Source organism: Musa acuminata, chromosome BXJ1-5, assembly GCF_036884655.1.
Source record: "Musa acuminata AAA Group cultivar baxijiao chromosome BXJ1-5, Cavendish_Baxijiao_AAA, whole genome shotgun sequence".
Classification (NCBI taxonomy): Eukaryota; Viridiplantae; Streptophyta; class Magnoliopsida; order Zingiberales; family Musaceae; genus Musa; species Musa acuminata.
The window spans coordinates 8170400-8195722 of NC_088331.1; the positions used below are offsets into that span (position 1 = coordinate 8170400).

The 25323-nt window shown below is 42.8% G+C and overlaps 3 protein-coding genes across 6 annotated transcripts; 2 read left to right on the forward strand and 1 right to left on the reverse strand.

The window, feature by feature from the left end:
- Positions 1-738: 738 nt before the first annotated feature.
- On the reverse strand, positions 739-2863 carry LOC135673556 (uncharacterized). Its single transcript, XM_065182604.1, has 3 exons — positions 2566-2863; positions 1124-1239; positions 739-1033 (listed from the first exon to the last, which is right to left on the reverse strand). The coding sequence occupies exons 2-3, from the start codon at positions 1227-1229 to the stop codon at positions 891-893; spliced, it is 249 nt and encodes an 82-aa protein (XP_065038676.1). The 5' UTR covers positions 1230-1239; positions 2566-2863; the 3' UTR covers positions 739-890.
- Positions 2864-5779: 2916 nt separating this feature from the next.
- Positions 5780-13781, forward strand: LOC135673557 (uncharacterized). 4 transcript variants are annotated; one of them, XM_065182605.1, is made up of 15 exons: positions 5783-5919; positions 6012-7193; positions 7952-8063; positions 9627-9739; positions 9845-9967; positions 10034-10236; positions 10597-10672; positions 11071-11157; positions 11231-11311; positions 11411-11443; positions 12115-12168; positions 12254-12295; positions 12965-13043; positions 13116-13186; positions 13260-13781. In XM_065182605.1, exons 2-15 carry the CDS (start codon positions 6888-6890, stop codon positions 13323-13325), a joined length of 1446 nt encoding a protein of 481 aa, XP_065038677.1. In that variant the 5' UTR covers positions 5783-5919; positions 6012-6887; the 3' UTR covers positions 13326-13781. The 4 variants fall into 4 exon arrangements, with proteins under 4 accessions (XP_065038678.1, XP_065038677.1, XP_065038679.1 ...); XM_065182607.1 differs by lacking the exon at positions 5783-5919 and adding an exon at positions 7340-7439 and having other exon boundaries at positions 7054-7193; XM_065182606.1 differs by lacking the exon at positions 11411-11443 and having other exon boundaries at positions 5780-5919.
- A 7597-nt stretch (positions 13782-21378) lies between these two features.
- LOC135673558 (uncharacterized) lies at positions 21379-22597 on the forward strand. Its single transcript, XM_065182610.1, has 3 exons — positions 21379-21564; positions 21648-21936; positions 22239-22597. Exons 1-3 carry the CDS (start codon positions 21459-21461, stop codon positions 22462-22464), a joined length of 621 nt encoding a protein of 206 aa, XP_065038682.1. The 5' UTR covers positions 21379-21458; the 3' UTR covers positions 22465-22597.
- Positions 22598-25323: the final 2726 nt, after the last annotated feature.

Here is a 25323-nt window from a genome sequence, read left to right on the forward strand (position 1 = left end):
AGCTTAGTTCAGAACTGCGCAAGTTTGGCCTTATCCAGGTTAGGGAGCTTGACGGCGTCGGAGGAGATGGGAACTTCATGGATTTCAGTGAGACAACATTCAATTAAAGGTTGGACTTCTTCTCCTCGTGCCACCATCGACCCTGTTCTTTTGGCTTGTGCTCGGTGGGATGTTGATGGGTCTCAAAGAGTATTCTGCTACTTTCCTCTTTTCTTTATGCTCCTCCTGCTGTCTGTGAACCGTAGGAAAAAGCTTTTGCTAAAGGTGGTTTAAATGGAAGGTATCTTCGAACCTGGGGTAAGAAGATGCAAAGTATGTTGTCAGATAAGGCAAAGGGATGCATGCTCTGTGAACAAACATGCGCGCATTAACCTAATTAAATTGATTATTATCTGTGAACAAGTTTGGTGCAGAGGAACTTTAGCTTACCATGTTAGGGAACTAAGAGAAAACTTCATTGCTTCATTACTTTTTATTCAGTACTCGAATTCATTGCTTCACGATCAGAAGGAAAACCACTGCAGATAGCAGGCCGCCAATCGAAATTGGAAATGGCACCTACACAGAATACAAAATAAATTGCCATTTTTTAATGTTATTGTGCTTCACAAACACATCTCTACTTGATTTAATGCGTAAAATGAGGCTGTGAGAAGCTCACAAGAGGGCTCAGTCCTGAGCTATCGATTTGCTTCTCATCGGTGAAACACGATGGCCTATACCTCGTATGCAAGAAGATGAATATAACAGGATCTCTTGCAAGCTCAAATAATAAGAGTGCATAGGTGTCCTCAATGTCTCCTTGACCATCTTGACATTTTAAAGAAAGGTCGCTGGGTTTCTGAAAGTTCTATAAAGAAGATAGAATGCATCAAATCCAAATAAGCGCATCAGCTATGGCCCGTCATGTCGAGCGTCTCATCAAGACCCTTCAATCTCTGCAAGCCTTCGCTAATTAGGAAGCGAATTTTCTGCTTATCATCGCAATACCGGTTCTTCTCTATCTCCTGCCTCATAGTTTGTCTCAGCTCATCTGCCGGTATCATCGATTCTTCAACTGTTGCCAATTTATCATAGAAAAGAAGAGCAGAGAGTGAAAAAAAAAAACAAGTTACTGATTAACCTCTTGCATGAGTAGGTGCCCGACGTGCAGTTCTCAATGCCTGCCTATAAAGCTTCAGTACACGAGCTCGAACTATGAAGCTCTGCAGATCTAAATACCGAACCATAGTAGATTCACTGCAAAGGTATAAAAATCATGTCATTTCACTGAAGATCTAAAAGAAGAAAGTGTGCATATCAAATTTCAGGTCCACTGAAAAGATAAATATCATCTGTCATGATATCTCTTAAAGTTCATTTTAAGACGATTCTCCCCACTGGTTTGCATGTTAAAACTAATGTGTACAACTATAGATTAGTGAACTTGTGGCTGATAGAATGTAGTTATGAGAAAACCAGGTACCTGAAGCAATGCTGGAAACCAGCTCGAATCAGAACCAATAGGAATGTGTCATGATACCATCATCGACAATCATTTAACAGTGGCACAAACATATTGGAATCTTCTGATTCCTTTTGGGAAAGCTACAGTGTTCTTACGATGAACATGTTGTTGCTATCAGTAACATAAGTGTATAGGCAATGTCAGGTTTTGGTGATAAGATATGCAAGATCAGAAAGGAAACGACTCGGTGTTCAGTTGGTCATGATCGGAAGATGCATAAATAAGAAAATGAACTAAAACTCAATCAAATAGCCAATAAAGATTAACTAATTTATTTGAAAAAAATACAAAAAAAGAAAATTTCAGTTCTGTGTATGATCTTAAGTTGGAATCTGATTCGTAGTGTACTTCTCACAATCTGCAACAGACTCATAAATGTCAACAATCAAGAGTCCCAAGGGAAAAACTAATAGTTACTGGGAGTACAACTCTGTTAAATCATTTGGGTAGCATGCACCACCAAGACACACTTCCAAGCAAACACTTGGAAGCCTGTGTTTCTATGTGAAATCGCTTCATCAAGAATCCCATCATTCTTTAAGGATATTTCTGATTGGCAAAAGTTAGAAACTTGCCATTCACTAAGTTTGAAAAATTCGCAATAACTCCCGGCACTCCATAGTGAATCATACGGAACTTTCCTACGAACATCACAACCAGAATGATGGTGTTTGTGAACATTGGTCATCGATGCACAGTTACTACAAATGCCTAGCTAGAGACCTCATCAAAGATAAGCGCTGACGAAGACACCAAATTTATGTCCAGCTACATCGGAGCAAGCACCACTACGGCAATTCGACAAACACCTCGAGTGCTAACAGAGAGAGCAGCATCTCTAAAGTTGAAAACAAATCCAAACAGGACGTGTTTTGCACGAGGAGGACAGTATCCAGTCGACAAATCAGCAATGTTGATGCAAGAGCACAAGAAAACAACCACACCGAACCGAGGATAAGATGAAAAATCCGCAGCGACGATCAGATTTACGACTATATAGTGTAAAAGCATGATACGACCGTTTGTTTGGTGCAGAAAGAATTGACATGAGAACATACGCAGAGACGGAGTCGAAGTAAAGTGGCGGCTGATTCGGGAGATACAAAGAAGTCCTTCCAACAGTGAAGCACGCACGAGCTTAGACCATTCGGCTTTAAAGGAGGCAAAGCATCTCTAAAGAGACACCTCGTTGGTCAAAGCCCGAAGACTTCGAATCGCCTGGTTAGATTCCAGTGAGCATGATCTTGATATTGGAGTGGACTAAGAACATCAGATGAACTCGATCAAAACCTGACACACACAATCGACGTCAACGGAGAGTTTGGAGTAGGGAGCTTATTAGCCATTATTTTTTAGTATTTCAGTCATTACACAAGTTAGATCCATTTATCATAACGATCTCAGTTTTATTGACAGATATATAAAAATAAAAAATAAAAATATGATTTTAATGTTCAATAATAAATGACGATGCTATTAGCGTTGATGCTGATACAATTATTTTACCACCTCCGGCTACATTAAAGTTTGCTTTCACCACGACGTCAATCGCCTCCACAATGATCGCATAGCCCATGCCAACATCATCGCCTCTTTGCCCCCCCAAAGGAACGTAAAATCGAGTCATCGAGATATGTTGTTGGCTCGATGTTTGCGTTTCCTTTTGGGCTCCGCTTACGTGTCAGCGTGGCCCATCTCATCACTGCTCGACACCCTCGTCCCCCAACGGTAGTCGATGCAAGGACGACAATGAGAAGACCCGATAGCAATCGCTATGCGATCAGGATACTCTCAGAAGGTAGCTCCTTAGCTTTATCTATCCGAAGTGCAACGTTGATCCTTTCGTCACTCTGTATCTACATCGACGCTTCGTCTAAGAGTTTAACCAATGTCACATCACACTCATGATACCAAAAACCATCATAATTTAATTTAATCCAATGAGTTATTGGTTTTTATCTTTTAATAGTGCAAAGGTAAGACCAAATACAGATTGAAGATAATTTTTGAAAAATAAAGTGGTAGGATGAGTAAAAAAAAATTAAAAAAAATATTATTTTAAGCTCCATAAAACTTACAGCAATAAACATTTTCTTTTTATAAAGATGCCATAGTTCCTTAACCAAAAAAATATTGGGTCAGAAATCAAAAAAATCAAATCATAAACTAAGATGATCCTAGAAAACTGATGATATCAAAATAATAAATAATCAGTAGATTTTAGATCAATGTTACAAAAGGTGCATTGCTTCTTCTTACAAATTCTCAACGTCGTGAGTCGATCTAATGTTGGGAGGTAGTGAGAAAACAACTTATACCAAAATGCCTTCATCCTAAGCATAAAGGATAGCTATCAAACGACACCCATCCCACGTAGCAAGAAGGTGCAACAAATGAGATTGTAAGAATCACGAAAGTCTAAGAATAATACCATACTTATATATCATGTCAATATTAAAAAAAGATAGGCTCTGATGGCGTGCATCATGGGGTTCTGATGGTGTGCGACGTCGGATTCTGACATTGTCTAGGGGGTTCTGATGGTGTGCGACGTCGGATTCTGACATTGTCTAGGAAGTAACGTGTGACGTGGGTGGTGACACATCTGGAGATCAAAATATCCCTTATCAAATAGGAACATCAAAAATCTAAGAATAAAGAAAAATGATAGTGGAAGTACTAAATCCTATAAGTTTTGGAAAACCCGAATCTAAGTTTTTTTTTTTTAAGATTTTTGGAAAAGCCACCAAACCCAATTGTGTTTTTCAAGAAATTTCAATAATCAATCATACCACATTTAACCCTCATGATTTGAACCTATCATCGTTCATATAAAATAAATTTACTAATATGCATGTCCCAAAAGTTTTGAGTGAGTCGAAACCAACCTCCAAGGTAATAAATAGAGATAATGATCGAGTTTATGCTAAAGAAACTATCTAATGATATGATTCTCAAGCACCACAATCTGACATGTAGAATACTTGAATACGATTCTTACGAGACTAACAACACGATAAATAAATAAATAAAATCCTTTTCCGAGAGCTTAATTCTAACAGATATCTCTTTTTTGATATCGGAGCAGGTCGCAAGTGTCCAACTGTTACAAGCATCTTTAGCACCTTAAAGATCAGCTATAGGAGATCGAAATCCAAGTCGATCGATCGGAGCTTGCTGTCTCAAATTTAAGTATTGATACCTCGTGTTAGTGAACCTGTACATTGTGGCTGAGGAGTCGATATAGTTCGGTCCAGTCCCAGATGCACAAGATCAACCGCGTCAGTACTTGGGCAGGGGAAGTCGGTGTCCGATTGGGTTGAGCTTTGAGCCTTGCTTCTGGGGCATGGGGCTCCCCTTTAATCAGTCGTCTCCTTTCTTATTATCGGCTCCTGTACACAGGTCGAGGTCGGGAGGGGGATTTTCCGACTCGATCCTTCCAAATATTTTGTTAGAACTTAGTGAAAAATGAGTCCAAAGGGGGAAAAAACCTCTCCTGACGTCGGCCCGGCGATGAATTTTTATACCCTACGCTTGGGGACTAGTAGTACTTGACATATTCATAGTTGTCGACCCATCAAGCGACGAGCTTACTTCTCGCCTGGATATTAGGCACCCTTCATGTTATGGTGTCGAACAGCGGTATTGTACTCAGATCGGCGTCGTTTCGATGTTTGCGGAGCGACGATGTGCTCGGTCGGCGTCGTCTCGATCTTTGCGGGGCAATGTGGTACTCGGACGACGTCGTCTCGATCTTTGCGGGGCGATGTTGTACCCGGTCGATGTCGTCTCGATCTTTGTGGGCAGCACGGTACTCGAGCGGTGTCGTCCCGATCCTTGTAAGATGGCATCGTACTCGAGGGCATGATACCGACGTGATCTGCTATATTGAGCTTTAACGCTGATATGACTGTGATCGGTTGTTAGAGGGTAGGTTGCCAAACTGTGTCCTATCCCCTCGGAAGAACTCAAATGGCACGATGTATTTGATATATGGGAAGTCGGAATCCAAGGTCGGGATACTGTAAGAAACATAGGTTTCATCTCTGAGAAGTCAACAGAACATGTCTCAGGTGGGTTCCCATCTTAGTTCCAATTCCCGTAACCACAGGGAATTATTGCTTCCCCCATGTGATGGAGCCTCTCTCCACTGTGGGTAGGGGCTGCTACTCCCCGCAACTATTGCTTCCCCCATGTGATGGAGCAGGTGGCGTGCACACCATGGAATCATCTTTGGCCCCTCACGACGGTCAAGTAGCCACAAGCCTCCTTGTTGTGCTACCTGAGATCAAGGAAATGAACAGTATGGACCTTTCGAGCAACACCTATTGGTTAGAAAAGAGACCGATCCATCTGACATCTGTTGGCTCGCAAATTTCCCCGAAGCCAATAATTCGGCTCTGCTGCGTGAGGTGAGACCACTTTGCATGTTTTCTCATTGCAACATCAATTACATTGCATTAGACTAAGACATTTGATTTCTTTGTTTGCCACCTAAACAAAGATGTAGCAGCACGCTCCGCCTCCATATAGCCCGGAGAAGTCTCCTTCGCCAGAAGCAGAGATGGAAATGGAGCCCGAGGTCACAAAGCTCTCTGGAAGTGCTTCTGCAGAAGAGGCCGTGGAGGAGCTTCACGGTGGGAGAGTTCTCTCCGCTGAAGAAGGTGATGGAGCAGTTCTCTTGAAGATTGTAGTGAGCACTGAAGTACTCCGGCCGATGGTCGCGTCGCTGAGCCACCGCGATCACCGCCGCAGCAGAGCTTTGAGCAGTCGCTGCATGTGCTCCGCAGGCGGCACATGAAGAGAGCTGAGAGCCGAAAGGGCGGGCGTGGGTGGCTGCCTGCTCTCAGAAGCATCCCAGAGGAGGATTGAAGTTTGTGCTTCATTTCTCCGTCTTCTCCAAGCCTGTATTCTCTCATGAGCTACTCTACGTTTAGATTCCTGATCATTTATAGTCCAATTCGACACTCAATTCCCTTTGTGACTCATTTGACCAACACAAAGAGACCATATATCACAGTAGTGTCAATCCCCTCAAAAATAGCCTGTGCACGACTTCTAAAGCATGGCCAAGAACATGCTCTTTGGATTCCTTTTCGCTCGGACGGTTAGGATCGTCTCGACGTCTCTCTTTAAGATAAGCGCTGAACAGTCCGCATCCTATGGCAATTCAAAAGGTTGCGCTGCGTCGTGATGCGGAGGTACACGCTTCGAGCATCAGCATCATTGATGATAAGCAAATCGCAGAGCTCTTGTGCCCAAAAGGTTAGACGAGGACTCGCCACCAACACCAGAAGCGTCTCCACTGACGCCCACTCAACTCGACCAACTCCCGAAGTAAAAGCGAGAACCGCAACACTCCATTCCTTGCTTAAAAGTAATGTCTTCCTCCGTCTGTACCTCCTGTCTTTCTGCTATATTGTGTGGAGAAGCTTCTGCTCCTCCTCCTCGAGAAGTTTACCATCTCAAGCATCCGGTATTGGAAGAGAAAGTGGGTGAGAGGAACAGAGATCGCCAGGAAATGAAGGACCTCGGGGACCTGCTCCACCTGTTCGCCTGCGCCTTCCTCTTCCACTTCTCTGCGTTCATGGTGATCCCCGCCATCACCGACGTCACCATCGAGGCGCTGTGCCCCGGCCGGGACCAGTGCTCGCTCGCCATCTACCTCAGCGGCATCAACCAGGCCGTAAGCTCCGTTCGCCGTTACTCTTTCTTCTCTTCTTTCTTCCGACGAGTAACGTTCTCTCTTCCTCTTTATGCTTACCGTTAAAGTGTGGAATTGGATGCTCCGTTTTCTTCTCCTTTAATTTCTCATCGTTTTGTGAAGTGCAGCTACTTGGAAGTTGTCTCGGTCATAAGAAAAATGAAACGGAGCTGATAGAAACAGAGCCTTGTTTTGTTTTCGTTAATATTGGGGTCCCGACACCAAGCAGTGAGTGACGACAGATAATATGCATCCAAAAACTTTGTTGTCTTCCCCTGAGAGCCATATGCATGTCATTCTCACCGGAGATTACAGTCCGTATGGTGGCTCCTCTGTCTTCCGTTAAAGCATTATTATCTTTAACGTTCTTCCTCGGTCGTGTTTCGTGGAATCTGTTCGCTGCCCGGAAAAGGTGGGGTTGGGTCTGCGACTCAGTTAAGCCGGGAGATTTTGTTTGCTTCCTTGCTGCATTGCGTGTCTCCACTGTCTTTACCTCTCTTTGAGTAACTCCATTGCTGTGTCTCTATCAAAGACGCTAATTATTTTTAACACACTCGATTGGTGGAGAGAGCACTTTGTTCTCTGCTGGGCAGTAAAGCACTCACCAGAGCGTGAAACATGATTTTGGTCTTCGACCCCCTGTTGAGATTAAAATCATACAGTGTCTTCACTGCTATGTGATGCTTTTGTGACCGGTGGTCGAAGCACCTAATCGACTTTCTTCAACCCATTTCTTGCAGATCACAGGACTGGGAACTCTTGTCGTGACTCCTCTGGTTGGCAATCTCTCGGACAAATATGGTCGAAAGGCTCTGCTTACCCTGCCGATGACCTCTGCAATTGTTCCATTGGGTACGTTCACCTATCTCATAAACTGCTATCAGTTTCTTCCTGTTCCTTCACTGATAACTCTTGAATCGAGTTTGGAATGGGTTCACTGCTATCAGTTTCTGCTTCGATACTTTCTTTCTACAGAACTCAAATTCATGAGTTTTCGACCGATCATCGACTCTATTTTTCACTAAATCGATACATGGATGTCTCCAAAATCACACTTGGAATTCTTTCTGTCGAAAGTTTCCGGATATAGAACGAGAGGACTTGCTAGATAAATGGGAAATGGTTGTAGGTGTTAGATATTGATGTGTCAAGGTGGAAAGTACACCGTATCTCGCTGATCACTATCTTCAACCTAATGAATTCACCTTACCACCATCCTTCCCAAGCAGAGGTGGAAGGCACCGAGAGCTAACCATGCCTTCCACCATTCACTAATCTGCACAGATTCCAGTCCTACAAAAGAAGACTCAAGGACGAGAGAAAAGAAAAGAGAGAAGAGGAAGATGGGCCACTTGGGTACCAAAACCCATTCACTCCACCCCTGCTCCTTCATATGCTTCAATAAACAATGGACCAGCCACCATCTCTTGCCCCTTGCACTTCTACCGGGATGTGCTATTTCTGCAATCCGAATCGACAAAGTCGGGATCGTGATGATCTGCCACAAACACATATGGAGCCTACTTCCCAGGGAAGCTGGGCCATGCGTGCCTTCTCTTTCTCTTCCTCCTTTTTCCCTCTTTTTTGTTCTTTATGTGTAATATCTTTAATCCTTGCTCCTTCTTCTTGTCTGCAATAGACAACTAAACATGCTCAGAATGGTCGCTACGCACTCACTTCAGCTTTCATTGGTTCGTCTACATGCATCCCATCCCATTCTGCCATTGCTTCGTTTAAAGCTTCTAAAGTAAACCATATGATGTGTTGCACTCCTTTAATTGTTAATCAATTCGTTAAGCTTTATCAATTAGCAGCCCTGAATAGTTCCTGAACCACACAACTCACGTGGGGTAAACTTCACAGCCTTTAGTTATCTTTAGTATTTTAATTCTTATATTTTAAAAATTATATTAAGATTCGTATAATTATGAAAATGAAATATTAAAATTTCTATATTAAGAGTTAAGAAATAATAAAAGTTTGTCGGAGGTTTCAAAATATAAAGACGTCACCGTTACTTTTAAAAATATAAAACTCAAAATACATATGTAATTAGATGATAATCTTAATATGTGAAGAGATATATATGTAAAATATTGATAATATTTTTATAGTTACAGTAGCAATACAACATAAAATTCATAAAATATAATAAAAAAACAACTCCCGTAAATTTTAGGGCTGATGTGGCTGTTCATGGACCGATGAGTCGAACCCTGCAGTATAACAGGGTGACTCACCCTGTCTGTATAAAAGAACGAAGCACTACCATGTGAGCGGAAGGTGACGTCACTTTCCTCTTTGGGATATGGAATTGGGGCGCAATCGTCGAACCCACTCGATTCATAATCGCCGTTATTGTCACGAGCAGATGGATCTAATGTTAACGGCTGCTGTGACACGCATTGATCGCAGTTGTGTTGGCTTGCGGCCGGTCGAGAACGCACTTGTACGCCTACTTCGTGATCAAGATGGTCAGCGGCATGTTCTCCGACGGCAGCATGCAATGCCTCTCCCTTGCTTATGTGGTGCGTCACACAAGCTATATTACTTAGCTAATGGTCCCATTCATGGCTCGAAGCCGAGCCCTGCTTTGCTTGCTGCTAAGACTTGTTCTGCTGCGCTCCACGAAGGCGGATAAAGTCTGCGAGCGGAGGCGGGCGTCGGCCTTCGGCGTGCTCTCCGGGGTATCCGCCGCGGGTTTCGTCTCCGGCACCGTTGCTGCTCGCTTCCTCCCCACCTCCCACACCTTTCAGGTCTCTGCCTCTCCGTCCCTCTCTTACTCTCTCGTCTGTTTTATTTAACCTCCCTCTTGTGTCCAGGTCTCGGCCTCCGTGGCGGCGGTCGCAGCGGTCTACATGAGGGTCTTCTTGGAGGAAACCGACGGCGGAGCTGCTCTCATGGACGAGGAGTCCACCCGGCCCCTCTGCTCCCCTGCAACTGATGGCGAGTCGTGCCCGAGTTTGCCGACCCTTAAGAAGAAGGTCCCTTCTCTGGGTGACATGATCTCCCTCCTGAGGAACAGGTGAGTGAACAGATAAGTGGATTTGCTTGGCCAATATTTCGATTAAATCATCAAAAATTTAAATTTGCTGACAAGAAATTTTCTTGATAACGTAATGGTTGTGTCGGTTGGAAAACCAGCAAACCATTATCTTCCCTGTTCTTCTGTGTTCTTTTGGTTTTTATTGAGTATCTTGAAGAAACTTTCAAGCTCAGGTAGCAACTTGATAGTACTAAATGAGAATAAAATGATGACTTCTCAAATAAACAATTTTAGTGAAGTAGTTGTCAATTGAGTTGAATATCAATGAAATTTCTGCAAACTTAGTTAATGTCTCATTACTGCTGAAGAGACCTCATACTTTGACTGCTTGCCATGCAGTTTGACCTTAACAAGAGCTGCAATTGTTGTGTTTTTCAACAGCCTTGCTGACAGTGGCTTTCAATCTGCACTATTGGTATCATTACTCCTCCAATTCTCCTTGGACTAATTACAAATTGCTTTTCTGATAATTAACTTAACTCCCTCTAAATCTGAATAATGGCATAGATACTGTGTGAATGCTGCACTGTTCATAAACTAATGACCCTTCCCCAAATCATAATACAATGTTAATTTTCTCCGCTTGCCGTGGCATTTTCTGTATGGATGGAATCTCCAGATATCTTACAGGAGGAAAAGCACATTTCATGCTATAATGAAACAATGAACCAAAACAGAGTTGATACTTGAACAACTTGTTATTTTCACATTCAAATCTAGGTTATAATCTTTCTAGTTCAATCTTTAGTTTGAAGTCTAGCTTTTCTGAGGACATCACTAGGTTTTTTACTTACTTAATTCTGTATTCAATAGTACTATCTAAAAGCACAGTTCCACTTCAACAAAGACCAGTTTGCTGATTTGCTGCTTATTGCTGGTGGTGCAGGAGCCTTTTCACAGGTCTGAGCAATGCATTATGTAAATGACAATTTTTGTAAATGGATATATTTCTTAAGAATGGCATTTTTTGCAGCTACTTTTGATGCCCTCACTAGCACCTGCTATAGGCGAGGAGAGACTGTTAAATGTAGGCCTCTTGGCAAGCTGCGCACATGTAATCGGGACTCTGACTATAATTTCATTTACTAATACTTATTGGTTAATCTATTACTGCAATGTTTTTACTATCTGAATTCTTCTCCAAATTTTGCAGATCTTCCTTTACAGCATTGCATGGTCCTATTGGGTACTTAGCTCTTTCAACACTCTCATCATCCCTCAAGTGTAGATCAAAACACACACACACACACACTCCTATACATGTATATTCCAATTTAATATACTTTAAATCTCTATTTTTCTATTAAAGTCATTTCTTTGTAGGTTCGCTGCCTCCAGATTCTACACTGCCATCATTCCTCCTCTAAGTCTGTATACACACACACACATATAAGATTTTAACACACTTTTTCAAGGATATTTATGTCAACTAAATCTCGAGATACGATACTCATAAGTTACAAATCGGTTCATCAGGTAATTTTAGTGTCCGTGAATGCTTAATATCAATTTTCAACTTCACAAACATGTGAATGTTTAAGAGTACACCCAACAATTAAACTAGCATGGATCACAAGAGATGCAATTAAGAGGAAGATTATGACAAAGTTATTATTTCATAAGTAACAGTCATTTAAACTAGTTCATATACTATTTCACAAACATGTGAATGTTCCTTCCCAATATTTGCCTGATAAACTTCTACTCATTCTGTTATCTCAATAAATTAAATCATTAAGCTAAATGAACTGTTGCTATGAGAGAACTGAAATTTAAGTGTCGGCATTATTGATGAATTTATAAAGGAGCAATTATTGTTTTTCTTTTGGGATGAAGCTTACCAAGGTTATCTTGCAGGTCCCTTATTTTGCTTCCACATTTGTAATTTTGGGTGTTTTTATTCACCCATGTGTAAGTAGTTTCCTTTGCACTGATATGTTACTCTTAGTCACAAACAATATGGCTGTTTATATTGAACTTCTCAATGCTAATGCAGATTAGGAGCATTGTATCCAAAAAAGTTAGATCCAATGAACAGGTACTACTAAGTTTGTTGATGCTGAATTTTCATTATAAAGGACTTGCTTGATTTCTGAACAAAAATTTTCAATTTTATAACTGTATTGCAATCTTGATATGAACATTTACTAGTGTTGTTTGATTTCACATCTCGTATGCTGCTATTAAATCGACTGGAATGTTTTAGCTGGCTTGTGAAAAAGGCTTCACCAATAACATCGCCTATAATCCTTTCAGTGTTTATTACATTGAAAGACTATTTTGCTATGTGCCATTTTGAGCTCCAACCACATGGTCAACTGATTCAGTGTTATCTTGAACAAACACTAAGGCAATTTGCCACATCTTTAAGTAAAAGAAAAGGGTCAGTTCAGTGCACAAAGACTTCCACTGATGATAGGATCTGAGGAGAGAAGTCAAATCTTATGCAACCTTACCATTGCAGGCCATGTGGCTGTTTCTATGATTCAAACTCTGCTCATTCAGGTTGCAAAAGAGGAACTTTAGTTCATGTGATGCCAAGGCTGGCCCATATCATAATTGATAGAAGAACACAGCTTAGTCCTGTATGTTAATTATCTGGGACCCTGATTGGTGATGAAGCCTTCTACAGCTAGAATTTCTTCACAGCCCAAAGACTTTAATAGCATGCATTTATTTTGTTTTCTTTAATGTGTGTTCATTTCAGGGGATGGCTCAAGGATGTATTACTGGCATAGCTTCATTTGCTAGTATTCTGTCTCCACTAGTCTTCACCCCTCTCACAGGTAGCTAATTGGTGATGCTATTAGCTTCATGTGTTTAGCATCAGCTTAAAAATGCCACCTGCTTTCATGCAGCTCTGTTCCTGTCAGAAAACGCCCCATTTACCTTCAAAGGTTTCAGTATCATGTGTGCTGGGTTTGCATCGGTAAGCAACTTTAATGTTGTTAGTCCCTAAAACTTTCGGTAAAAAACTGTCACTCATCATTTTTCTCCTTCAGCTCTTAGCCTTCACATTGAGCATTACAATGATGTCAACTACGACGATACCGTATCAGAAAGTGTAACGGTGCAATACATGTACAGTACATGTTCTCAAGAATGTAAATTCTCGTTCAGCTCGTGTTCCTTTTCTCAATTCTGTGGTCTCTAGCATGTAAGAAACTGGAAGCTGCAAGAAGATGATCGATCAGTTGATACTTGAAGGATGTACTGAGGAAAATACTCAGTTGTAAGACCTCTGAGGAGTTCTCTCTCACAAGGCAAAAGCTGATCGCTTGTCTTCGGATACTGAACATGATGAAGGAAACAAATCTACCACTCTATGTAATATGCTCCTTGTCGCCCTGTCATGTATGTCGATAGTTTCATGTATGTATGATTTGCTATGAGCTCTTAGCCTTCTGCTTTATCATCTGTACAAAAAAAGTTGTGTGGATGGTTGGTTTGCATTGGAGCATCAGTGAAGCATTTCGTACCTGTTTTTGAACCCCAAAAATAATGATATGATTAAGTTGATTTGAGATGGCAAACCTTCTCGCCAAAATTGAATTCTTTGTGCTCGCAGTACTTGTGTGCGGATCATCTTAATATGTTAGCTTCACGAAAGTATTCATCGAACCAGATTGTGGATCGGGTTCAGTTTCACAATATTATCGGATCCGGATCCGACCCGATCCAAATTTGAGGCGACTTCGGATAAGCAACGTCAGCAATTCTCGCTCGTCCTTTCGCCTCGTGGCATCTCGTTTCTACTTACTCAACGACATTACCTTTCCGGTACTCCATGGAGCCCTCATGTGGGTCCGAAAACAAGCCGATCACAAGGCAGGTACGTTCTCGAGTCAAACGTTAATAGGTGACGAAAGCTCTTTTCTTTTGTGGTGGTCTCTATCCGCCATGTCGCCCGGCTTCCTCTACCGACCAGTCAAGACGCGTGTCACGTGATCCAGGGACTCATGGAATTCTAGATCCGATCATGACCGTCCATTGTCCGGGAAGTGAGCAGTTATAACGTGAAGTCGCCTCTCTTCCTCGCCCGTCGCAAACGCAAGACGAAAGCAAAGAGAGGAAAGGAAGTCGCCTCCTCATGCGCTCTTCCCTCCCGCTCCCTCTCTTTCATCGTCGTAGGGGTCATCGCGCATCGATGAGGCCGAGGAGGGCAGTAAGCAGAGGGTGGGACGAGCACGCGGTGTCGGAGAAGGTTGGCTGCCTCGCGGTGACGAAGGAGATGAGGTTCAGGCTCTACATCCTGCGGAGATGCGTGGTGATGCTTCTCTGTTGGCGCAAGTATGGCAAGTCTTGATGACGCAGAACGACGTAGGATAGGAAAGATCACGGCGACACGGCATATTTCCTTATCGCATCAGACGTCTGTCTCTCTCTTGATCTGGCTGTATTATTTAGGCTAAGGGGAAGGAAACTAATGTCTTGCATGTGCTTCATGGTCCAATCTTATTTGGTTTCTGCCCTCCTTTTTGTATAGACTGATTACTGCAAGCAGGAACAGCTTTTCTTGTCATGTTCTTTCAAGTACTTGTGCTACAAGTTGGAACTCTTGTAATTGTATGGAAATTTGAAACCTCATGTGCTATGTACAGCCAATTGAGTTTTTATCCTGAGATTAAAGTTGCTCCATGCACCACCAAAGATGGGAGTGAGTGCATGAGAATGGTAAAGAGGAACAAAACCATCTTATTAGTAACTTGCCCATCATATTAAAGGGGATGGAATAAGTTGGTGATTGGGAGTGCTCTTCTTTCTGGTTCGTAAAACACTGTGACTGTGGACAACGCTTGCTATCCAAAAAGATAAAGGAGTTCGCATTTTCTTGCTGGGTGGAAATAGCCCGGGTATCTTTGCTCATATAAAGATAGATATGGTTCCCATGGCAACTTAGCTTTTAGATTCTGTCTCTGATATATATGTAGTTCGGATGAGCAAGAACCCCACAACCATGAAATCAATCAAATAACACCAAAAAGGTATAATCCATTAGGGTTAAGTCAGAAAAGAGAAACTATAAGAACAAATAAAACTAGTACAAACAATAGCTTCTCCACTTATCAACTTGAAATAGATTCTGGGCCAGAAAAATAGGATAAGCTTGGATATGAGACTAACTAGTTGTGTTTAATGTAATATAAAACATGAGCTTCACTCGATCATTGCAGAACAATACGTTCAAATAACCTTGGAGAATTACTTGCATTAATAAATAAGCTAAGATGCTCAGCATATGTTTTATTTCATGTGACGATGATCTGGAATGCATTTTGGGAAGTCCTCGTTTCACCGAGAGAAACCTTGTTGATTCTGTGAGAGGGATCCATCGAAATGTGTGAGTTCATATCACAGCTTCGGATATGACCTATTTTTGACCCCAAAAGAAAGTCATCTATTTCTCAGATTAAGTTTTGTGCAGAGGAGTGTGGGACAGAGTTGAATTGGTGGCAGTGCATAAGTCAACGATTTCAACAGTGAACAAATATTTTGTTGCAAGTTTCTTTTGACTGCACATCTCCAACTGAAGATTTGCACCGGTGTACTGCGAAACAAAAGGCCGATGATTCCACCTGCATCAACAAGTGCAAGCATGCAGCATAGAATTATTGATGCTGGACCTCTTGTGGAGCCTTCTTTCAGCTTGACGTGCACTCTGAAGTCGAACAAAATAGAATATTCAACAGATGAGTTGGAAAGTGGAGATAATTATTATAAGGTATCGGATCCTGAATCAATTTCCATGAACAAATCTGTTTCTTAGTTTGGAAAGATGAGACCTGTGATGTCTCTGAAGTCAAGGTCGGTGAACCCACAAATCCTAAGTATAGTATGTCTCAGCAGGCATAGAATTCTGTAGTTATATCTGATGCGACAATGGAGAGGGAGAGTGAGAAGGAGGGGGTAGACTTCAATGGCGGTTGCGTGATGAGACGGTAGCGCATTTATGTAGAAAGATGCCTGCTATTATATCGTTGCTCAGACAAAGATTCCTTCATTTACTGCTCTTTGTGGAGTCATGCCCTCATTTACTCCGCACCCTCGTTTCATACGACAAACACTTGCAAAGAACAGAAATCTCATCGACTTTCACGTCATCGCAATCTCTCAGTGCCAAAGAAAACACTGTACCTAACCATTTGACGAGGCTAGGTTGACGGTGAGTGAACCATCGGCTCTGACATGTGACGTTATTGCAGAATCAACAGAGAAGACAACCTGAAGGTTGCAGTTCGTGCATGGTGCATGGTGTGTAGATAGCCTCTGCTACATGTAAGAGAGATGATTAATGAGAACAAGCAAGTGTCATTCTGAATCAATTCATTAAACTCTCGGTTATGTACACATACGTGTTCATAACCGTAGCTCTCTCTCTCTCTCTCCGTTCGCTGGTCATTTATATCTCGGTGAGAGAAAGAGGAAGGAGAGAATATTTCGAGGAGATGGTTGACAATTAATGCTGCAGACTGTCTCTCTCCTTTGGCAGTCGGGCGTTTTAAATCCTTTTGCCACCGCCATCGACCTCCTTAAATTCCACCACATTTCCTTCCTCCCCTACGCACCTCGCTTTCCCCTCTTCATCTTCTCTTCCTCCTTACTTGAAAGGAGAATGCAGCCTCTCTCTCTCTCTCGCTAACAGAGTTTGGAAGAAAGGAGAAGAATCAACCATGAAACAGTCACTATGATGTTGGCCCGGCTCGATCAGAAAGCACCACCATGCACGGCTAAGCAAAAGACGACATCCACTGCATTCTGATTGAGCCGCGCCAATATCTTAGTAACTTTTCGTTCTTAAACCTGTTGCAGAATCAGTATTCAGCCTGCATGCAACTCTTCCACTCAGGTACTTGTATATATTAACTCCTTGTTCTTGTTATCTGATATACAAGGCATACATTTCTTCTGTTGCATGCCATAAAGGTACATCACCATGCATATATACGCACAAAGGAAGATCAAAACAAGCCTGATATATGTGATGGAGATGGCATCTTTATGTGCATAGATGCCGGGCAAAGATTGTTCTTTGCTTTTAATTGTCATTTGATGCACTTATGACAATCTCATGTTCATAAATCCAGTGACTATATCTCATCACTCGAAGTCTCTGCCGAAATAGCAAGCACACATATTGCATGCATGCGTTGGGTTGGGTTTGTAGTATTGATCTGATTGTGGAGTCTGGTAAAAGATCCAAGAAGAAGTGCTAGTTTTCAGAAGAAAAGGGGAAGAGACTCCTCCAGTGAGATATCAGATCCAAGGAGTAAGCTTTTGTATTTTCTATCCTTTAGGTTGTGTTTTATTTCTTTTTTTATTTTTCGAAATAAATGCGGAATGTCACTCCCTTTTCATTATAAAAATGTAAAATAAATAAATAAATAAAGCATTAAGCAAGTAGGGTGGTGGACACGAGGCTCTTACGAGGAGTGCAATGGCAAATGGCTCGCCAGAATGGTTGATGTACGTTTCTTGCTTATCTGTTTTCTTTGTCCGGAGAACATTAGGGCAGAAGAGATGAATAACGTACGTAACGTAAGCTCTATCGTGCGTTGAAGAGTTAGTTTCGGTGCGCTCGAGGTTTGCTTAAACACAATGGGCTGTTCTTGTTCTTATCAGTATGAGATTGAAGACTTGCCCCCCTGTTCTTATGTTGCACATACGGTGCTATAAGGCTTGCTTGCTTCAACATCCGCATTAATGTCTTAACCCAACTTTGGCTGACACAGTTGTTCTATTCTGTACACAAACTTTCCGAGTTCCTTGCTGTCTGGGGAAAGGATATATATTCGTCTCTTATTTGCTTGCTATTGTTGCAAGATGAACACCTTTTTCTTCTTCCCCTTTGTTCCGTGTCATTTCCTACCATTCGTTCCTCGATTTAGTCGTCACAAGTTCTATTACTGCGTCCTGCTTGAAACCGAGGAAGAGCAGCATTTCAGAGAAAGGGACCTCGGTGGTGTCAGATTGGGCTGATGACCTTTCTGATAGAGCTGCCCATTCTTTCCTTCACATTTACTTTCCATTTCGACTGTTGACTCTCACAAGTCATTTTGTAGACTTTATCCTCTGTAATTAAAGCTTTCTTCTTTCTTGAAATGAAAGAATGCACATTGCTACGTGCTCATGGAAGTGGACATGAATCGCTAAACCTCCTTGGAATTCTTGGCACAGCTACTTCAGTACCTTGTTATTACTATTTGATTGAGAAGGGAGGGGTTGTTCTCTCTCTCCCTTTCTTTACAATAACTACAGTTGCTCCGTGCACTGCCGAATTCAACATATACTCGTGCCGAATGATGCTTGTTCTGAGTGCAGATTCGAGAGACATTTGGTGACACTTGGCGAGTAAGGACACGGATTAAGGTAACAATGACCTTCTAGGCTCGGGTACCCTAGAGAGGGTGTCGATCGAGCAGTGACTGCAGATGAAGGCTTAGAACTTCGACCCGCCCGGCACGGCGCTCATCTTCAATCTGGCGTTCGCGTCGCTGCTGGACCTCGAGCAGGACGAGGAGATGATCGCCCGGAGTAAGAAGACGCTGAGCAACGTGTTAAGACATCTCCGAGCAAAGTGACGTATCCTGTCCATTCCTACATGGACAGGATAAGCTTTTTCTCGCTAAATGATATTGGCCAAATTGCAGTCACGTAATTTATGAAGGCGTATGCAAAATGACTGATGGTGGGATAAAGATTCAATTAGCTAACGAAAGCAATGGAAGAAGATTACTTGTTTAGGGCAAAACATAGATATCAAAGAAAAACAAATGATCTTCCATTTCTCATATCGCTAGTTGTCATTATCTTAACATATATGAAACCCAAACAACTTTAGCCGACAAGACTCAAGACAGCTTAGATCCTAATTTTGTATGTCCCCTAATAAGATATATATACTATAGAGAAAAATATTACAATGACAAACACATTGGTAAAAATGTCACTATTCACTATCAAAAGATACATAAAAAATAAAAAATGATTTTATTAAGTATAAAATAATATCCCAAATGGACTCAATGATCATACACAAAGGACATCAAAGATAAGGGTAGACTCAATGATCACTTTAACAATTTTATTGACCAAAAATAAATAAATAAATGAATTCACTCACATTTTAGGATACTGTCGGCCTCATTTACCTTGTAAAGTATGAGATTTTTGTAAATATTTTGATCATTTTTTAATCTGCACAATGATAACTCAACACGCACCACAAATTAGTTTATAAGATAAAAAATCAAAATAGTACAAAATTTAAAATATATTATTGTTAAGGATATTATATATCCTCTTCTACATTTAAGATGTAGAGCGATATTGCACAACATTTGTATCGTGTATTTACATCTGTGTCGATGTAAATATTGAGTGATCTTTATCTTCTAGTATCATTCTTTTCATCCATAACACCTGTTAGTGATGTCGTCATCCGATATCGTCCATCACCACCGATTATAGCATTAAGATTATATTATATTTTTATTAGTAGAATCGATAATATTAAAATAAATACATCTAGATATTTCATCTTGTAATTATAAAAATATTAATATAATTTTTTAAATATATAAAGATCGAGATATTAAGGTAACTAACTAAAAATCCCTATCTTATTTTTATTGTCGTAGCCTAGTGGATCTAACGAGTCATATCACGATGCTGGTCCAAAGTGCAAGCCTCGGACCCCTCACCATCCCATTTGACGCGGTCTAAGTGGTGAGATGAGGCAGCGCTCGGTAAATCAATATTATCTCCTCCGTCGGCGGCCTTCTTCGTCTTAAAATAGTTTCCTGTATAGGTTGGATCCAATCGAGAGTCTCAACAGTATGACACGCTGCACTACTCCCCATCGCGAGACCCAAAATTCCATCCAGCTTTCCACCCGAGAAATCAACACCGTCACGCCCTCAGATGGAGGGGATCACATGTGGATAGAAGCGACAGATCTGTCTCCAACACTGTACATTACATCTCTCCCTCCCTCCCGACAACACCTCCGACGTCGACCGTGAGGCGCCGGACTTTGGATTCCTCACCACCCTCCAAACGAACATCTGTGCGTGCCCTGCGGGCAATGGCTGGGCGAATCTCCCCCCATTCACAAGCCTCTCTTGGCTTTTTCTTTTTATCTTCGCAATTATTGACCTGCAAACTTATCGCCATCGATGAGAATAGAAGAGCCCAACTGCAATGAGTTTCTCTTCCTTTTCACGCAACGAGAGCACCCTAAATTTACGAGTCTGAAGTTAGCCGACGCACCTTCTCGTACAGTATTTTCCCACGCTCGACAACTTGCATACATCAATCTTCAACATCAAGTTATATTTTGTCGCGAAGCTGACATTATTGGCTTTATTTCCTGACGAAAAGCCGGCACACAGCACTCTGACGTATATTGTGGTCCATCTTCTATATCTATGGGAAGAACCCAAGAAAAAAAAGAAGAGCCCTCAATACCTTGATGCTCTCGTATTTAGTCAGACATTAACTTTAGTTTCTGAGTTGGAAGACTTATAGAAACATTATATAGTTTTTGATCGCTATATAGTGTTGGAATCAAAACTTGTAGTCATGGAAAACATGTCACCAATAAGGTAAGGGAAGCTGGATTATCCTATTAAAATATCTTCGTATCGAGGACCCAATCCTAATCTGACATTTACGTGATTTGGAAGCGGATAACTTCAACAAAAACGTGAGGGGCAGTCACGACAGAGAGATGAAGATTCGGTGAGGAGAGGAAAGGAAACGGACCCAAAGGTCACACCCGTGGGGTCCACTATTCGTAGGCATCCAAAGCTAGCATTTTACCACCGTCACGTGTCCGGGACTGATGGAGCCCACTGCTGGGTCCATCGCGTCATGCAATTGCAAGGCAGGTTCTCAGAACCATTTATGTGGCTTTGCCCGTTGCGTACCTCACCGCGCCGACCCAGACATGGGAACCAACGGACCACGTGAGCCTCCACGTGACGACCAGCCCGTGTCACGTCAGTCCTACCTCACGCTCCGCTACAATACGGTATATTCCGTTAGAAAATTCTTCTTCCAAATCAGGTTCTCGTCCCCCTCATCTCAGCCCGCCTCCTCCTATATAACAACCCCCCCGTTTCTTCCCTCCCTCCCCTCAGCAAGAATCGGGACAGCGTCCTACCTTGCATATTTGTTTCACGAATTCTACCAAACACACGATGAGCGTCGATCGCGCCGAGAGGCTGCTGGAAGAGGCATTCAAGATCCAGGGCCGGGACAAGAAGGGACGCAAGATCCTCCGCATCGTCGGCAAGTTCTTTCCCGGTACGAAGGGTTGATCCGCATCCTTTTGTTCGTCTTGTTTGAGTCTTTCGATCTGTCTCTGATTCCGGATTCGTCTGCGACAGCGAGGGAATTGATGGGCGCGGGACAGGGTGGAGGCGGCGACGAGGCGCTGCAGGGTTTTCTGGAGAGGAGGGTGTTCCCGGAGATCGGCGGGGCGCCGTTCGTGGTGGTGTACATGCACTCCCTCGTGCAGCGGTCCGAAAACTTCCCCGGCGTGGCGGCGCTGCGGTCGGCCTACGAGGCGCTTCCTGCCGCCGTCCGCGACGGGCTGCGCGCCGTCTACTTCGTGCACCCGGGCTTGCAGGCCCGCCTGTTCTTCGCCACCTTCGGTCGCTTCCTCTTCAGTGCCGGGTGAGTCACGCCTACCTTGCCGTTAACGTTGCGCCGGGATCGTGTTCCGCTCCTCCTGGCGCACCGAGTCGTTCCTTCCACGGCGGAAAACGGTTTTCGATCAGTTCCAACCCAACGGAATTGTCGTTAACGGGATAAGGGCTCGTTCTATTAATTAACGAATAATTAGGGGTTTAATTGAAATGCTTAATTCTATCTACCGAGAAAAAATGGCCGCATGACCAAATTTTATCTCTATTGTTGGAGCTATTAAATTGAGATTTCTCCCTCCTTTATCACATCCTCTCACTGTGGCGATACAGGTTGTACCGGAAGCTGCGGTACGTGAGCCGCCTGGAGTTCCTTTGGGAGCACATGAGGAGAGGGGAGGTGGAGGTGCCGGAGTTCGTTGAGGACCACGACGAGGAGCTGGAGCACCGCCCCCTCATGGACTACGGCCTGGTGGAGAGCGACCACCACCACCGTGCCTTCGACGACCCCGCCATAGGCTCCGCCGCCTCCATGCACTCGCTCCGCTGCATCTCCTAGCCCTGTGGGAGGACCACCCCCTGTTTTCTTACTTGTATTTGTTACTTCGGATTGCGAAAGGCCGTAACTGTAAATACATATACATATAAGAGTAGCTTTTAAATCTAAAAGCGGTTGCGTCGGTTTGGATCAATCGATGATCGATTGGATGGAGGAGCAATGTCCTATTATACATAATTCCAACCTAACCAACGTAATCAGTTGGAGTTTGATGTTAGGACGGTCTTTCGAAGCCATACGAAAACAATCTCAGGATGTTGATAAGGATTAAGTGTTTTATTATAGGGCGTACATTAAGGGATTCCGATAAGGATGAGTCGTGGCTTCCAAAACATAGCATGACACACATCGCACATCCTTGGCTCGTATAGACGCGTTCCACGTATACAGTACGCTTGTGCGGGTCACTCGGTTGCATTATTGGCCATGGAGCCACCCAAGGACGGACAACGTGGGGGCCAAATAATAACTTGGAAGTCCAGATCAGTGCAGACATGATAACGAGAGCTGCCCACAGTTTGATGCGGATAGGGCGGTAGACTCGGCTCTCCTCTCCAATCTTTTCCAACCATATGGAGACTGGAAATATTTAAGATTGTGATGCCGAATCGTCGTTGTCAAAGTAATAATACTTATAACCACTATAGCTTTAACGTTAAAATAATGCAATATGCTTCGATTCGATGGGTACTAAGCGGTTTCAGCTGTGCTGAAGGAACTGTTTAACGATAAGTTATGTTTTCGATCAGTGCTCATTCTATACTCGTTCACGTATAGTAATTGCTCGATTGCTTAGTGAAGAAAAGAGATCAATATTTTTTTATTATTTCGAATATAAGAGAAGGCAAAGCTATTTTCTTTCTGAAAATATGATTTTTTTTGTTTTTCAAAAAGAACAAAAGACTAATTTCTTAAATATTTGAAACATTTTCTAATGGTTTTCTCATTTTTCGAGGAACATAATTCATGGTGAAATTTTGAGGAGTTTGCTCTTCAATGTGGAATTAGTGCACCAGCAATTGTTCCAAGCAACGACACTGTTCAATTTCAGTCTTTTGCTTAATGCTGGGATGGATGATAAGGATAAGACGAATGCTGATTCGGTTTGCACAAAACAATAGCATGAAGCTGAAGTATTGCGGACAGTAACAGCAGCCCACAACGATGACAACATCCAAACTGGAGCATAACGAGTTCGAGTCCAAGGTCTTCTAAGCCTTCGATAAGCTATTTGTAAGCTTTCACGTCGTCCGCATGCGCTTAAGAGCAGTGACCGAAAAGACACTCATCCTTCTCTCTCATCGTAGAACGGGTTTGACCTGAGACTGCCGGGGAAGATGAGCCATGGATACTCATCACTAGATTCTCTGCCTTAGGGTCGCCATCTCCAAGACATCCACAGTGAGTTATGTCGCACTTGGCCATCCACGCATACTTGCTCCGTTCGACATCTTATTTATGACCTTCCACGCCTCATACTTCCTCCTTTGGTGAAGTAAATTTGCTGCGAATTAAATGCATGGCGAGAAAGGGGATTTAGACGTGGAAAGAAGCTGGTTGACGAGCTGTTGTGCAGCACAGGACTTCATTCGAAAGTGATGCTGGGGGTGAGGGTCGTGGCACCATGAATGGTTGTAGATGAGAAGACAATTGTGCTACGGGGTACAGTTCCTTCAGTGCCTTCTGTTTACCCTTTTTGCCGTTCTTGAGTTCGTTCATCAAACAGTAGCTGAAGAAATTTGAATATGTTGGTGAACCTTTGTGTCGTCGGAGAAGTGTCACGGTTTAGTCCAATCCCGGATGCGCAAGGTTGCCCACGCGGACACTATGGTCACGTCGACGTCAGATCGGGTTAGGTCAAAGCATCGTATCCTGAGCGCGGTTCTCCCTTGGGGGTTGCTACTACTTCGTTATATAAAGGTCGAGGTTGAGAGGATGATTTCTCGACTCGACCCCTTCGAAGTTCAAGTCAGTGTTGTAGAGTTAGGGGGAGTTGAGTGTCCACCTTCATGATCAAAGAGGGTTAGCTTTTATATCTTTAAGGATGAGTTGGCCGTACAAGGTCAATTAACTGCGATCGACTTCTCGGGCGGTCAACTTAAGCTTTTGTGAGAGCGCCGATCGACTTGCATGGATCGACGTCGCGTGGTGCATCCCCTAACTTTCCGAGACGACTGTATCATGATGATATTGTTCGTACGGAGGGGACAACGAGTAGCTGTTCACTATGTGTGTGCTACACGTCACATCGAACTTAAAGTCCATGTCGACATTTTTACGTCTGTTTGCCTAGATCCTTGGGTGATACCAAAATGTGTCATATCAGAATCTAAAGCTTATATTCTTAATTTGATTCCTTTTTCGTACCCAATATATGCTTGCAGTTGTAGATTAATTATCTTGTTGGAGGAAGGAAGAAATGGATGCCTCTTTTTCCTGCAAACAAAAAAAAGGGAGGTTTGTAAGAACTCTAGAGTGAGTTCTTCAAAAGCGATAATGTCTCCCATGATCCGGCATCTTTCCATGACTCTGATAACAAGTTTGCTTTTCGAAAGTTAGAGCAAGCGAGGACTGAATGCAAGTGGTACCGTCGTTGTCCTCTCCATCCAATACCATTTGTTCATTTAAACTAGTCTTTTTCCATGACAAAGACCACACCAAATCTTCAACTAGTGTTTTGCTGTCCCTGCTTTCCTGCCAGTTCCACTCCCATTAACCAGCGCCACGCCTTTTGACTTGCAGCAGCTGCAGCTCTCTCTGACGAATCCAGTCTTTCCACTGTTTAGCAAGGAAATGTTTGGCCTTTAAGAACCCAATACCTATAGCCGAAGTCACACCTGCATTTACCTTTCACTCACA